Source organism: Lobosporangium transversale (assembly GCF_002105155.1).
Source record: "Lobosporangium transversale strain NRRL 3116 chromosome Unknown BCR41scaffold_7, whole genome shotgun sequence".
NCBI classification, from domain to species: domain Eukaryota; kingdom Fungi; phylum Mortierellomycota; class Mortierellomycetes; order Mortierellales; family Mortierellaceae; genus Lobosporangium; species Lobosporangium transversale.
Window position 1 is genome coordinate 504,275 of NW_019028985.1, and position 15,030 is coordinate 519,304.

The 15,030-nt window shown below is 39.1% G+C and overlaps 4 protein-coding genes across 4 annotated transcripts; 2 read left to right on the plus strand and 2 right to left on the minus strand.

The window, feature by feature from the left end:
• On the minus strand, nt 1-3,987 carry BCR41DRAFT_393592 (hypothetical protein; the record flags this gene model as incomplete). The annotated part of the gene is made up of 2 exons (XM_022028573.1): nt 1-1,990; nt 2,294-3,987. 2 exons carry the CDS (start codon nt 3,985-3,987, stop codon nt 1-3), a joined length of 3,684 nt encoding a protein of 1,227 aa, XP_021884174.1.
• A 5,527-nt stretch (nt 3,988-9,514) lies between these two features.
• Nucleotides 9,515-9,899, plus strand: BCR41DRAFT_348244 (hypothetical protein). Its single transcript, XM_022023251.1, has one exon. The coding sequence runs from the start codon at nt 9,526-9,528 to the stop codon at nt 9,742-9,744; it is 219 nt and encodes a 72-aa protein (XP_021884175.1). The 5' UTR covers nt 9,515-9,525; the 3' UTR covers nt 9,745-9,899.
• A 1,871-nt stretch (nt 9,900-11,770) lies between these two features.
• On the minus strand, nt 11,771-12,313 carry BCR41DRAFT_393593 (hypothetical protein; the record flags this gene model as incomplete). The annotated part of the gene is made up of 2 exons (XM_022028574.1): nt 11,771-11,790; nt 11,899-12,313. The coding sequence occupies 2 exons, from the start codon at nt 12,311-12,313 to the stop codon at nt 11,771-11,773; spliced, it is 435 nt and encodes a 144-aa protein (XP_021884176.1).
• On the plus strand, nt 12,308-14,208 carry BCR41DRAFT_348245 (peptidase M50B-like-domain-containing protein). Its single transcript, XM_022023252.1, has 4 exons — nt 12,308-12,576; nt 12,764-12,836; nt 13,294-13,670; nt 13,818-14,208. The coding sequence occupies exons 1-4, from the start codon at nt 12,497-12,499 to the stop codon at nt 14,062-14,064; spliced, it is 777 nt and encodes a 258-aa protein (XP_021884177.1). The 5' UTR covers nt 12,308-12,496; the 3' UTR covers nt 14,065-14,208.
• The last annotated feature ends 822 nt before the right edge of the window (nt 14,209-15,030 follow it).

The following is a 15,030-nucleotide window of genomic DNA, read 5'->3' on the forward strand; positions in this document are numbered from 1 at the left end:
TTAATCCTTTGGAACAGGAAGCGCAACAGGTCCCTTGCACTTATGGCACAATAGATGGAGGCGTCCAGCCCTGGCCCGCTCAGCTTCCATAGCTGCATACTCTGTCTTGAGTGGAATGTACTTGCATCCCATCTTGGCACAGTACACATTCGATTTCTTGTATCGAAGCCCACATGAATTGCACAATGCAGAGTTTGGAGTGTATCCCGGGCGCCAACATGGCGTCTCACTAGCTCCACAAGCCTCGCATTTCTTCGTCGTGAACTTGCCCTCTTTGGGTTTCGAGGCTTTCTTTGGTGTGGACGACGACTCTGTTGATCCAGATGTCGACGCCGCCGCCGTTGCTGCTGCTGCTGCTGCTGCTGCTGCTGCTGCTGCCTTAGAAGCTTTCTTGGAAATGGTCGTCGTTGATCCTGATGAAGACGAAGCATAATTGGATACTCCTTTATGAACTACCACATTCTCCTGTTGATGTTGATGCTGCTGCTGCTGGTAATGATGATAATGATAGGGACGACGCTTATCCACCTCATCCTCGTGCTCAACATCATGATGAACATGATTCTCATCCTTCATTGTGGCATCCAACAGTGGCTTCAAGGTCTTGAGCGATGGTCGACGGGTGTTGCCATCATTACCATCCCCGTGTCCATGAACACGCTGATACTGGCCCTGATGACCTTTGGATCTCTCCTTCCTCTGCGTTCGCTTCTTGGACAACTCCATAATCTCTCTAGTCAGCTGCACTGCAATCTCAACCTCCGAAGCGGGGATCCGCAAATGCTCCGGAACTTGCGAAGGATGACGACCATGAGCATCCCGACGTTGGTTCTTGGGGGTGCCATGAGTCTGTTGTTGAGATTGATTATGATAATAATGATGTTGACGATGGACCTCATCTTCATCATCGACATTGACAACATCCTCATTCATCATCACATCTTCATCACCTTCCTCCTCAATATCCTCCTCGTAGATATAACAAGTCCGATCAAGATCAACAGGTGATCCAAGACCCTTGCGCAAAGATGAAGATGTATTACTAGCCATCCGAGGGGAATTTGATGGCGAGATTGAACGTCCTGCGGTATTACTGCCCCGTCGTCGGTAGATCGAATGTCCCTGGCGTTCTGGGATCAATCGGGTGGGTGCCATCGTTGAAGCATCATTCGCCGGGGCGTGTTGTTTGGCGCTGTTCATACGACGTCGCTTGTGTTGTGTCATGTAACCCTGTTGTTCATTCACTTCGAGCCCCTCCTGCTCATCCACATAATCATCTCCGCTACGATAGTCGTCGTCGCCAGCATGTGATTGAGCCTTGGTGCCCGTAGCCGAACCGCGTCTCTTACCAAGCGCATTTCTTTTACGCTTTGAGGTCGTCGACTTTGCTGCTGCAGCCTTGGCTGCTCGTGTACCAACCTTTCCAGCACCCTTTCCAGCAAGGTGCTGTTGCTGCTGCTGTTGCTGCTGCTGTTGTTGTTGTTGTTGTTGTTGTTGTTGTTGTTGTTGGTGCTGTTGTTCAGGATCTTCGTCCGACTCTTCTGAGACATCACTTCCATCTAAAATACCACCTTTGGCCTGCAACTCATCCAAGGCAACGTGGACCATATCAGAAATTAAGACAGGATAGCTCAAGATCTTGGCGCCTCCTGGTGTGACCAAGCTTTTGTTGGCAGGAGGAAGAATGCCCGATCCCTTGACAAAATCTAGCTCAGGACGGGGGATCAAAGACTGACGGCGGATGTGGTTCTGACGTTGAGCCCAGAGAGGGAGCAAAAGCGAGTCTCCTTCTTTATGATCCTGATCTTCATCCTTTTCAGGGACAGAATCAGACCGAACCGAGTTCTCTCGTGAGCCACGGTCTTCCTGATCTAGCTCCATTGCCGTTTCTGTGGTCGAATTTGTTTCCTGAGCTTTCTCTACTGCTTGCTCCATACTAGCACGGACAATGTCGAAGGGGTTTTGTGAGCTGCTCGCAATAGCTCCTCGGCTATATAAAATAAAAAAGAAGAAACAGAGATGGATGTTACATTCTATTTTGAGCAAAGCAGAGATGAAGAGGAGGAAGGGAAGAAAATAATAATAATAATAATAATAATAATAATAATAATAATAATAATAATAATAATAATAATAATAATAACAATAAGGTAATAAAGTAATAAAATAATAAAATAATAAAAAAGAAAAACCACATAATTGACCATAGGATAATATGTATATACACACACATGGCACATGGCACATGGGCACATGGCACATGTCCCTCCTCTTCTCTTCCTCATAACCTTACCTAGCAGTGAACCCTGGACCGGGAGTGAACGGGGTTGGTGGAGAGTTCAAATTGGTGCCTTCGTTTGGATTGGTTCTAGGACTAGATGAACGATCCGAGTTGACCTCCATGGTCCTCATAGGCAATACTTTGGATGTCAAAGGTGGGGTGGGCATGGAGATGCTGTTATGTTGAGAAGGAAGGTGGTCCATGCCTGCTAATCCTGTTGTCGATCGATCCTCGAACCTGCTTGCAGCCGAGATCTGTTCTGCAACGATGAGATCACCAATGGACATGCTCGAGTCCTCCTCTCTAAAGGTGATCGGGCGTTGAGATGATGATGAAGACGAAGAAGTTGCGGTACGGATGGTTGCAGAGATGAGAGAGGATGATGATTCTAAGGGATGGGTGGCCCCTGGCTCTGAAAATGAATCTTGGACCTGAATACCCAAGCCAGATCGGTTAGCGGGTGAGGGCGGGGTGTCGAAGCGGATAGCTGGCAGATCTTGAGATTCCTGGGCCTCCGAAGGCCCGGATGCGGAGGCAGCCCGACTGGAGGTTGCTGGAGAGGGATAGCTTGTAGGGGGAGTTCCGCCATGGTTTGAGTCCTCCAACGGGTTTGAGCTGGAGGATGTCTGTGCTGAGGGCGTGGTGGCCTTGCGGAAGGGAGCAGAGGGTAAAGGGGGTGTACCGAAGGGGAGACGGAAGACGACGCCAGGCGACGCGTCCTGCGTGTCGCTCCAGCTAGGAGATCGCATGGGGATACTGCTCTTGCGCTTGGATCGGTAGAGCATCGTTGGGGAGAGGGCTGCGGTAGAGGGCGTCAGAGCAGGGGACGTCGGGGTCTTGGACCGGGTCTCCTCTGCAGGGAACTTGAAGCTGTTCATCTCGGCAGTGGGACCGGTACTGAGGTCGTCCTGGGCTGTTGAAGGATAGGCAGTCTTGGAGGGTAGGGAGAGTAAGGTGTGGGCATAGGAGGCCTTGTAGAGAACTGTTCGGCCGCCCAGGGGCGAGGGGACGACGGGGGAGGCAGTGGCGATGGAGGCACGGCGGATGTGGTCGAGAGCCAGGGTATCCTCCGGTAAGGGACTGGTGCTGGTAGAGGAGTTTGTGGAGGAGACCAAGGGAGTGGAGGAGTCTGAATGCCGTCGAATGTTTGGGTTATTGACGTGTAGATGTGAGCAGGTGTCTTCGATGATGCCATGGTGGTATGCAGGAAGAGGGCGTTCTTTGAGATGGATGATCATGGCTGGGTCCTCATCCTTGGAGACTTTTTGTTTGGAGGAGGTCCGGGCCTGCTTTGATTTGAGGGAGGCGGCCAGGGGAGCGACCCTTGCAGCGATGGGGAGGGGAGGTTTGGGGCAGAAGAGCTGTTCGGAGATCGTTGGGGTCCTTGTTGTGTTTGAGGAAGCGGACGGGGCGCCTGATGTGGGACTTGACTTTTCAAGGGCCTGTGTGTGCTTGGAGGTGGATATTGATGATGGAGATGCAGTAACGGAATCTGTTGTAGCGACGAGGGTGGAAGCGATGGCAGTAGTGCGGAGGAGACCTTTTCGTTGTAGGGCCTCGATGTCTCGTTGTGTCAAGTGAGCGCTGCCATCAGAGGAAGGGCTCTGTAGTGAGCTTAGACTAAAGCGCATCCGCCGGGAAGGTGCGTTGTGATGGGTGGATGCCGCAGGGACCATGGGGGGCACTGCAAGATTTGTATTGGACATGTGTGGGTCGTGGGATGGATGTGCTATCTGAATGGTTGGATGGAAGAAACCAAAAAGACGAGATGGTTTGCTGGATTTGGAAGAGGGAGATCAGAAACAATCAGAAGAAAGGGAGTCGAAGGAGAAGGAAAGGAAAAAGAATATAGTGGAAATGGAAATGGAGATGGAGATGGAAACGGAAATGGATATGAAGCAAGGAAAAAGGACGGGAAGGAAGGGCAGAAAGGAAGGAATGAAGGGAAAGAAGGAAGGGAAGGGAAGGGAAGGAAAGGGAAGGGAAGAGAAGGGAAGGAAAGAAAAGAGAAGAGAAAGAGTAAAGATGATCAGTATTATGGTAGAATGTCGCAAAAAAAAGAAAAAAGAAAAGAAAAGAGAGAAATAACAGACTGGGCCTGATACTCTTTTAACAACAAAAAAAAAAAAAAAAAAAAAGATTGGCCATTGCCCAAATGTCCAAAATGTTCACTAACAACTCCTTGACATACACACACAAATACTTTTAGTTCTTTGTTGCATTGCTCTCTTTCCGAGTTGCATTTGTTGTTGTTATTGTTGTTTAGCTGATCAACAAGACAGATCAGGGCTGGACACAAAAAGACATTGATTGAAAGGAAAGTATGTCTGCCGTTTTTTTTTTTTTTTCTCCTCTGTGCAGGTTAACCACTACCAACCCCCCTTTTTTGTCTCTCTCTTTTTTTTTTTTTTTTTTTTTTTTTTTTGTTTGACGTGCTACTTGGGTTCTCGTGGCATGATGGATAGCGTCATGCGCCTGGGGCATTTGATGATTCTCGATCTTTATGCTTATTATTTCTACTTTTCTTTTTTCCCTTCGTATAATAAATAGTCTTTATAAAGAAGCATTGTATTCATTCTCGGTCCCATTTCCCACTCCATTCTTATGCACTCCCCAACCAAATTCAGTTGATTGTGCCAATAGGTTCTCATTTGAATTTCCTTTACAAACTATTCTTGTTTTTCCCATCTGATTTGAGGAGTCAGTCAAGGAAAGGCGCGTCTTTTTTTTTTTTTTTTTTTTTTTTTCTTTCTTTCTTTCTTTTTTTTGTCTTACCTTTTGGTTTTAGGAATATGATTCTGTAATATTACACAAAGAAATAAGAAAGGAAACACAGTTGAGGGAGATTTTCTGTCGAATACTAAAAATGAGCCAACCGATGGGCTGAAACGGATAGGTCCGTCCGATGCTAGGATTCCGTAGTCGTTCGTTGTAGTAATCGTTTTGTTGTTTGTTGTTATGGTTGTTATAGTTGTTATAGTTGTTATAGTTGTATATATAATAGTTTGCTGTAGTAATAGAAATAAAATAAAAAAAAAGGGCGGCGGACGCTGAAAACAGATCAGGGGAGGGATAAGATCGCGCGGACAATTTAAAAAAGGTTGAACGACGATGAACGACAACAAAGCCTACATTCAATAAAAAAAGAAATGATTAGAAAGCAAAAGGTTAGCAGTGGGATAGAAGACAATCAAAAGTATAAAAAAAGAGAGAGAGAGAGAGAGGAGAAAGAAAAAGAGGGAAAAAGAGAGGAGGGGATGGAAGGGGGATAAAGGTGGAAATAAATAAAAATACTCTTCAGGTTTTACTTTTTGCTTATGCAAAAGAAGGAAAAAAATAAAAAATAAAAAATAAAAAATAAAAAGACACCAGAAGAAAGAGGAGAAACATTTAATGAGAGACGAGAAGGATGATGTAGATGATGATCGTACTGCCACCAAAAAAGGGCACGCCTTCACGCCTTCACACCTTCACACCTTCACACCTTCACATCTTCACATTCATCCATCCACACACACGCATCACATATAACAAAAAAGGAAAAGGAAAAGGAAAAGGAAAAGGAAAAGGAAAAGGAAAAGGAAAAGGAAAAAAAAAGGCTGTCCCTTTCATGGTTTCCTATCCAGATTCTCTTTTCTGTTTCTAACTCTCAATCTCGATTCGATTTGATTTGATTTGATTTGATTTGATTCGTATATTTCCTCAAATCTCAATTCTTTGACAGGCAAAATTCTCTTAAAAGGCACAGCCCACAAAGCATTTAGACAATCACAGAGACATGTCCATCAAATGGACATCCACAAATGGACAAAAACATGTCTCCATTATCATCCATTGTTGCATTTGGGATATGAGATATGATGTGTAAATATATATACATATAATATACAAGGGAAAAAAATAAAATAAAATAAACAATCATTTTACAATCATTCATCAACACTTATACAGGTTCTCGTCCTTCAAACACCATGGGAGGAGCAAACAATATTCGACTCTTTTTTCTTTTTCTTTTTTTTAAACTAAAATGAATTCAATTCAATATAAAATAAAATAAAAACAAAAAGAGCCATTATTGTATTTTTACATACAATAGCCAAGACCAATCACACCATCACAAACATGTACAAGTGCAGTATGATACAATACAAAAACAATGAAAAAAGAAGAAGAAATTATAACAATAACAATAATAACAATATCGAAATAGAGATGAAGACAATGTAGAAATAGAAATAGAAATAGAAATAGAAATAAAAACAAAAATAGGTGAAGGATAGAAAAGGATATGAGAGAGAGAGAGAGAGAGAGAGAGAGAGAGAGAGAGAGAGATCGAAAAGGGAGATACAAACTATCAAAGTTGATCAAGAACAATTTTACTTTTGGGTTCTCTCTAATCAAAAAAAAAAAAAAAAAAAAAAAAGAAAAAAGCGTGATTAAAAGGAGTGGCCAATCTCTTTTCAAATCCAAATCCAAATCCAAATTCAAATTCAAATTAAATTTAAAATCAAAAAAAGCAGTCAACAGGATGAGCTGCGGCGGAGTGATCGCACAAATCAATATGACATTGCTGAATCCGTAAAAATGCGTCAATGGTCTGTGTGAAAGGAAAAAGAAGGTATTCAACTTGACTGATCACTCTTCTAAATACACACTTCAGGCACATATTAAAAAAAAAAATAAAAAAAAAAAACGACAAAGGGACTGCTGAATACTTTAATAAAACATATAGACTAAGGGAGAAAAAAAAAAAAAAAAAAAAAAAAACTGATGTTACAAAGAACTAATGTTTGATTCATTCTGCATAATAAATGATGATGTAGGCTCTCTTTTTTTTGGTTTCTTTTCATCCGCCATTCTCCATTCTTCATTGTTCATGTGTATAAAGAATATTATGCATGTCTTTTTTCTTTTTGTTTTTGGTGGCAAGGAGTGAGAATGACTTGTTGTTCACACAGATGGCGAAGCAGTTAAAAAAAAAAAAAAAAAAAAAAAAAAAAAAAGAGAGTTTAAGAGTCGATGACCAGGGACTGTTGTTGACTGCTTCTGCGGGAGGTGTGAGGTCTGAGGTGTGAGACGTGGTTGCAACTCTTGTTATGTTGAACACGTACTTTGAAAGGGGGAACTGTAAGAGTAATAGTATCGATAGAGTAAAGGAGAGTAGGGAATGGCTGTTGTCTTTTTTTTTTTTTTTTTTTTTAAAAAAAAAAAAAAAAAGATAAAAAAGATCAGCAGACGGACAGAAAAAACTTACCAAGATCTGCTCAAAGTGAAGAAAAAAGAAAGAAAGAAAAAGGATTTAAAAAGGATAACTGTGAGAGTGAGGAGAAGGAATAAAATAAAACACGCAACCGAGGATAGCAAGAAGTATGAGCAGCGTGGCAGTAGAGTAGATAAAAAGAACAACGCTGTCTGCTAACGGTGCTTGTGAAAGAAGAAAAAAGAAAAGAGTTGTGTGAGAATAAAAAGAAAAAAGAAAAGAAAAGAAAAGAAAAGAGAGAGAAGAAGGGGGGGAAGGGTTGCGTGATGATGAAAGAGAGTGAGATCACGAACGGATGGCTGAGAAAATATTATAAAACAATAAAATATATATATATTTATATATATTTATAAAGAGCTTGGGGTAAGGGGGTTTATAAAAGAATAAAAAAAAATAAAAAAAAGAATAAAAAAAAATAAAAAGGTGGCAGGGGAAGAAGGAAGGGGAAAGGAGAGGAATCAAAGGAAGGAATAAAGAAGAAAAGAAGAGCGAATTTCCACAAGACAAAGCAGGTTTTGAAATGGTTTAAATGGGTTGAAGCTGGCGTAACAATAAAAAGAAAAAGTGAGGGGAGAGAACAGATCAAAGGGTAAACTAAAGTCGGCTTTTTGATTGTTTTTTTTTGTTGTTGAATCGATCCAGCAGATTCGTCCAGATCATGAGTTTCTTTTTCTTTTCTTTCGTTCTTGTTCTTGTTCTTGTTCTTGTTCTACATGTAACATGTACATGTACAGTAGTGAAATGAAATGGATATGGGAAGCTTTTCAAAAACCCTGATCAACCTCTTCATCAGCACAGGTTTTTTTTTTTTTTTTTTTTTTTTATATTATTACATTCCGCAATTCGTAAAATGCTCACTCTACCGACTTTTTTTTTTTTTTTTTCTTTTTACCTTTACTTTTTCTTTTTCTTTTTTGATCAGAAAGAGATATAGAGTCAATGTAGGTTGAATGAAAAAATATATATATATATTTATATACAATACATGAATACATGAAGACATGCATTGGGGAAAGGAGGAAAGGAGGGATAGAGAAAGACAAGTTTAAAGGGCCCCAGCTCTGTGGAGTCATCTTTCCCGCTGCGGGTCCCTTTTTATTTTTATTTGACAATTTAAAACAAATGCTTGTTCGTGCAGATCAGAAAGAAAAAAGAAAAAAGAAAAAGGAAAAGGTATATATCATTGTCATCATCGTCATCATCCTATCAAGCAATGTGTTGCAAATACAAATACAAATACAAATACAAATACAAAAGCAAAAGCGACAGATCAGACAACAGGGTCTTGGCAGAAACTACGGTTGAACCACATCCCAGATTGAATCAACGTTTAAATAAAATAAAAAAAAAAAAAAAAGTTAATGGGGGCAGCAAAGGAGGTTCATCATCATCGTCATCCAAGTCTGTATAATTCTGTATAAATGTCTGTCTCTCTTGTCTCCGACCCCCTTCCTTTTTTTTTTTTTTTTTTTTCTTTTCCCTTTTCCATTCGACTGTTGATCGCCTTTTTCTTTTTTAAACTTTGACCCTTTTCTTTCCAATGGCGGCATAGACCAAAAGCCCCCGAGATCCGTTTGTCATGGTCTTTTTATTGTACCCATGAAAGTCTGGCAGTTGAGTGGTCGATTCCTAAACATGTTTGAATTTAAAGATTTAAGAAATTATATATATATATATATGCTGTATATTATATATTTATATACAATACACCATACTATATATATATATAATATGCTATTTGATACAATAGGCCATTCAATCGAATCAATGGCGATAATTGTCATTCGAATCATGAGCCTTGGATCTGCTGACACTTTTAATTCAATCCACTAATCTATTTGCATATTTATATACTTGCACAGGTACATTTATCACACTATTCCGTTCATATTTGTATTGATTATTGATTCTATTCATCTATACTTTATATATATATGTAATTGCAAATGTAATATTTATGTAAATGAAAATCACTCTTATTGTTATGTCTTATGCTCACGACTTTTGCTTTTCTCTTTCTCTCTCCATTCACGCTGTATTTGTATATGCATTTTCTCTCTCTGTTGCTCTTGCTCTTTACTCTTTACTCTTTACTCTTTTCTCTTTGCTCTTTACTCTTTACTCTTACTACATGTATTACTCTCATTATATGCTCCCTTGCATCCGATCAACTTTTATTCTTATTGCCATAAAGAAAGAATGAATTGAGATAGACAGACTAACAGAGTGTGTGTAATGGAACTACAGAGTCAAACAATGAAAAAATTGGACCCATGGCTCTTATTAAACATGTTTGTCCATCATGTGAGTCTCATCAACATTTAGACACACACATTCAAAAATAAATTAAATAAAACATTTGTCCATCCAACCATCCAAGCGAAGCTGATCAGCACATATCATAAGAAGGAAAAAAAAAAAAAAAAAAAAAAAAAAAAAAAAAAAAAAACACATTACCATATCTATCTATCTACAGTATATATACTGAGTATATTGTTATCGTTCAAGAAAGATCGATGAAATGAATGGAGGAATGAATGAAAAAGAAAGAATATAAACTGATCTCATCCATCTTGAATAACCTTCTATGCTTACATCTTTTTTTCCTCCTTCTTGATCGCGTTCGTTTATGAAAAAGAAGCTTTCCGGCGTGTACCTCTCTTTGTTACTTCCTTGCTATAGGATTTGATATAGATACAAATCATATTCTTTTAAATATTCTTTCTGGTCTCGACCACAAATAGACATTCATATAGATCTACACACGTAATTTCCCTCTGGATCACATCACGCACACTTGCAAAAAAAAAAAAAAAAAAAAAAAAAAAGATCTGGTTTCCCGTTCCTCTAAAAGACTATATACATATATATATATATATATATATATATATATATACCTTGCGTTTTTTTTTTTTTTTTTTTTTTTGTCATTCATCCCCTGCCTTTAACAATTTCTTTGAAAAATGGTGCAGGGCTAAATAAGCAAAATGTCGTCCATTTGCATTGCATTTGATTGATCAGGTCACGGGCTACGAGTTTCTTTTATTTTTCTCACAACGGCAAACAAACGTGCATATTGATTGACTTTTTATTCATGGTTCATCACAACATTTCATGTACATGTACACACGGAAAACAAACAGACAAATCATTCATAACATTACATGCACCATCTCTAAAGACAACAAAGGGGGAGAGAGAGAGAGAGAGAAAGAGAGAAAAGAGGGATTGTAAGAAACAAAAATCATGACAGGAGACGAAAAAAAAAAAAAAAAAAAAAAAAAAAAAAAATGCGTGCGTCGGTTACGCCTTCGCCTTTTGAGGATTGTTTTGATCTGGAGGGCTCTCGCCCAAAAACGCTTTTTCTTGTTATTCTTCTTCCCTCCAAAGCTTAGTCTATCCCATTCCGCCTTTTTTGACTCCACTATCATCATATGTGTCCAAGCTCAGCACTGACCCACTTTGAGATTACAATTACAATCACAATTACAATCACGATTACAATTACAGTTATATATACAATAACAGTTATATATAAACACATATATAATCACATATAAATTTATATATAATATACAATAGAGAACATGTACGCATGAAAAATTAAAAAAATATAACAAAATAAAATAAAATAAAATAAAAAGCTGACGGAATGTTGCTGACGAACATGGACACGTTATATGAACAGGGAGAAGAAAAAAAAAAAAAAAAACCAAATATGATCACGATCCATGATCCCATGCATAAGTTTAGGCCCATGGTCACGACTTTTTCATTTTCCTTTCCCTTTTGTAATCTATTATATATATATATATAATGTGTGTGTCTGTGTGTGTGTGTAATACGGCGTGGATTTGAATAAGATGTATACGAATGGTTGTTGTAATGGAGGCTTGTTTTATTAAGCCTTGCTTCATAGAGAAAGGAAGGGAAGAATATCCACTTTTTTTTTTTGTTCTTCGCCAGAATTTGTTTCCAACAATTTCAAATCTTTTTGCCATTTTTCATTACACTTTGATGGTGGTACCTTTATCAACATAAAGACTTTGGAATATTGAAAAAATACAAAATGCTATGCTATGCTATACATCATTACACTATTGCTTGAGGCATTTGCCCAATGATCATTTAATACATATTTGTGCCATATTATATAAATATCACATATCATATATATATATATATATATATACACGAGAGCTTTAATAGGATAAGGTACGAGTATTGTTTTAATATAAATATACGGTTCCTAGGAATGAAAAAAAAAAAAAAAAGAAATGTAACGATGGAATGAACTATTGATCTTAGTTTGCATGTTAGTGTAATAATTAATAAAACCACCTTTTGGCTTTACTACCTATTACATTGAACCCTACGCAGGCAGCAGCATAGATCTTGAATGTTGACTGCACGTGAAACTTGGATCGTGTCTGCCGCTCCAGGTTTTTGAAAAAGTCTTCACTTCCATTCTTTTGAACCCAGACGTGCGAGCTTCGGTGAGGATAGAAATCTGCGTTGTGGGGACCCACAGCAACCTTGCCGCTTCTCAAGACAACAGCCAGCGTCACCAAGGCGTCCCAACCGAGCGTCCCAATCATAACCTTGTCCGTGTTGTCGTGCCCCCAGTTGACCACGCTGAATGAATTACGCCCTGACAGGGCAACATCTTGGCCATGTGCATCCTGACTCGGAAGACGACCGTGCACCTCGACTTTGAGAGCAAGAAGCACCGCGTCACCTGACTGGATCAAGAGACCAGCAAGCACCCTCATCACTTTTTTTTTTATTACTTTTTCTTTGACTATTTCTTCCAGACTATCCCATTCTTATTACTCCTTGCATATTAATACATTGTAAACTTACGCGCACCTTTAATATCGCATTATCATTTACTCCTTCAACCTATCGCTCATCAAGTACAAGTAATTAAAAGAGAGGAAAAAGAAAGACATCCAATGGCGCCTGTTCAGAGCTCTGGCAATTCTGGGCATATTCTGGAGCCTACGAAGGAGCAGGTTACTACCCTCTGGATTATGTAAGAGGCAACAATAATGGCAATGACAATGGCAATGATAATGATGATGATAATGATGATAATGATGATAATAATAATAGTAATCATCATCATCATCATCATCATATAGAGAGTGATCTAAAGAACGGGCCAACAACTCACACGAAGTAACTTTTATTTTTATTTTTTTATTTTTTAATAATAATAGTGGAGGATATATGGTTGGCATTTTACTTTTATGGCAAATGCCGATCTTGAAGCACCTTCTATACCCGTTCAAGGTGAGGCAGACAAAGACAAAGGAAAAAAGTTTTTTTAAAAAAAAAAAGAGAATGGGCAGTTAGTCACTTGATTGCTCTGTTCAAATCGCCTCTCTCCAACCTCCCTATCTCACCCCCTATTAAGTACGTGACAACACACATGGACAACAGCAATAGTGATAATATTATTATTAATATATAAGCTCGTTACAGGAACAAAAGCTACAGCCTAAACCTTCCTCGAGGTTTGGGCTAGAGTTCTGATCACTGATTCAACCCATCTCCGCACTCCATTTTTTTTTTTTTTTGTTTTTTGCTTTTCTTATTTTTCTTCTACTTTTTGGTCTGGGATCTTTAATCATATTTGTGCCTGGAAATGAATCCAATAAGGATCAAACTTATTTCTTTTTATTTCATTGGAGAACAAATAAGCTAAACACAATTTTAATCTTTTAATTTATTTTTCTTTCTGAAATAGTTGGTGACGATCGGACTACATGAATTCGGACACGCGTGTATGGCCTGTGTCAGCGGAGGAAAAGTCAAGTCGATCACAGTGGATCCTAATCTGGGAGGGTTGACAACGTATGTGGGCAACAGGAGGACACAATGTTTAGCATTGCCTGCGGGTTATTTAGGAAGTTCGCTATTGGGAGGGATCTTGGTGTTCTGTGGATTCAATGTGACGGCCTCTAAAGGTGCAGCGATCATGTTGATTGTCTGTTTGGTCTTGACGATGTTCTGGGCAAGGAACCTGTTGGCCTTTGGAATCAGTCTATTCTTTGCAGGCATCGTGGGATTCTTGTGGTGGTTGGATGGTGGAAGATATCTAAAGTATTTCACACTTTTCCTTGGGTAAGCCATTTTGCTGTTCTGACTGTTAAAACTGAAATATGGACTATTGCCATTATTGTTGTTGTTATTCAGGGCTAAAGGAAATGGATGAGATGTTGACCTTTTTTTTTCTTTTATATATATATATATATATATATATATATATAGGGTTATGAGCTGCATTTACAGTATACTGGAGATCTTGGATATGCTAGTGTTGAGAAAGTCGAATGGATCGGATGCAGAGCAGTTTGCAGAAAAGTACGGGATCTTTCCTGCACAGGGATGGGGTTTTATTTGGTTGCTGATCTCGCTGATCTTCCTCGTGGGTGCAGTCCTTGCAGGTCTAGCAGCATTCAAGGATGATGGCACAGGAGGCACCTCGGGCGGTGCTTCAAACTCCGGAACAAACTAAAAAATTGAGACTATCAAGACCCTTTTCTTACTATTGTATACTTTCTATACCTTCTTGCGAGTGTCTTTTTTATTTTGTAGATATTTATATACAGTAAATACACATGCAACCAAGAACGAAATAAAAAAAAAAAGAATAAACAGATGAATATTTATAATACGCACACACACAGACACACAGACACACGTATATATTATAAATATATATATATGAATGTATTTGTCACTATGACATATGATAAAAAGAATGCCAGGGTTATAGTTAAAACCATTACCAATCCTCCTCTAGTCTCCCTTGCAGTAGCTATATATTGTATAATATATTTATATGTGCATTGATCTGTATATTTGTGTCTTGGGTATATAATCTCACATGATTACATTAACAATAACGACAAGACGCTTTGTGCTTTATTGTTTTCTAAAAAAGTAAATAAAAAGTGATAATCCCACTTTTTTATTTTATTTTGTTTGTTCTTTGATCAAAACGTTTTAAAAGAAGGGGGAACAGGTAGGGGACTATAAGACAGGGGATGGAGGGGGGGAAAGGAAAAGGAAAGAGAGACAGAGAGAGAGAGAGAGAGAGAGAGAGAGAGAGAGAGAGAGAGACGCGAATCCAAAACTGAACGCGTCAACACAGCAGAGAAAAAGAAAAAGAAAAATACGCAAACAAAAAAGGAAACAAATGAAACACGTCAGTAACGTTATGAAGAAGAAATAGGGAATAGAAAGAAAGAAGAAGAGGAAGAAGAGGAAGAAGAGGAAGAAGTAAGGGGGGCAGGAAAGAGAAAGCAGAGGCTAATGTGTCGAATCAAAAAGCTTGTATCAAAGCCCAGGGGGTTGGATCAGGATACTTTAGCATAGCTCTTTACGTGTATGTATATAAATATGAATGATTAGAGCGAGGCGTGTGGTGATGTGGAGAAAACGGGATAGGAGGGAGGCGAACGAGGAGGGGGCGAAGGGC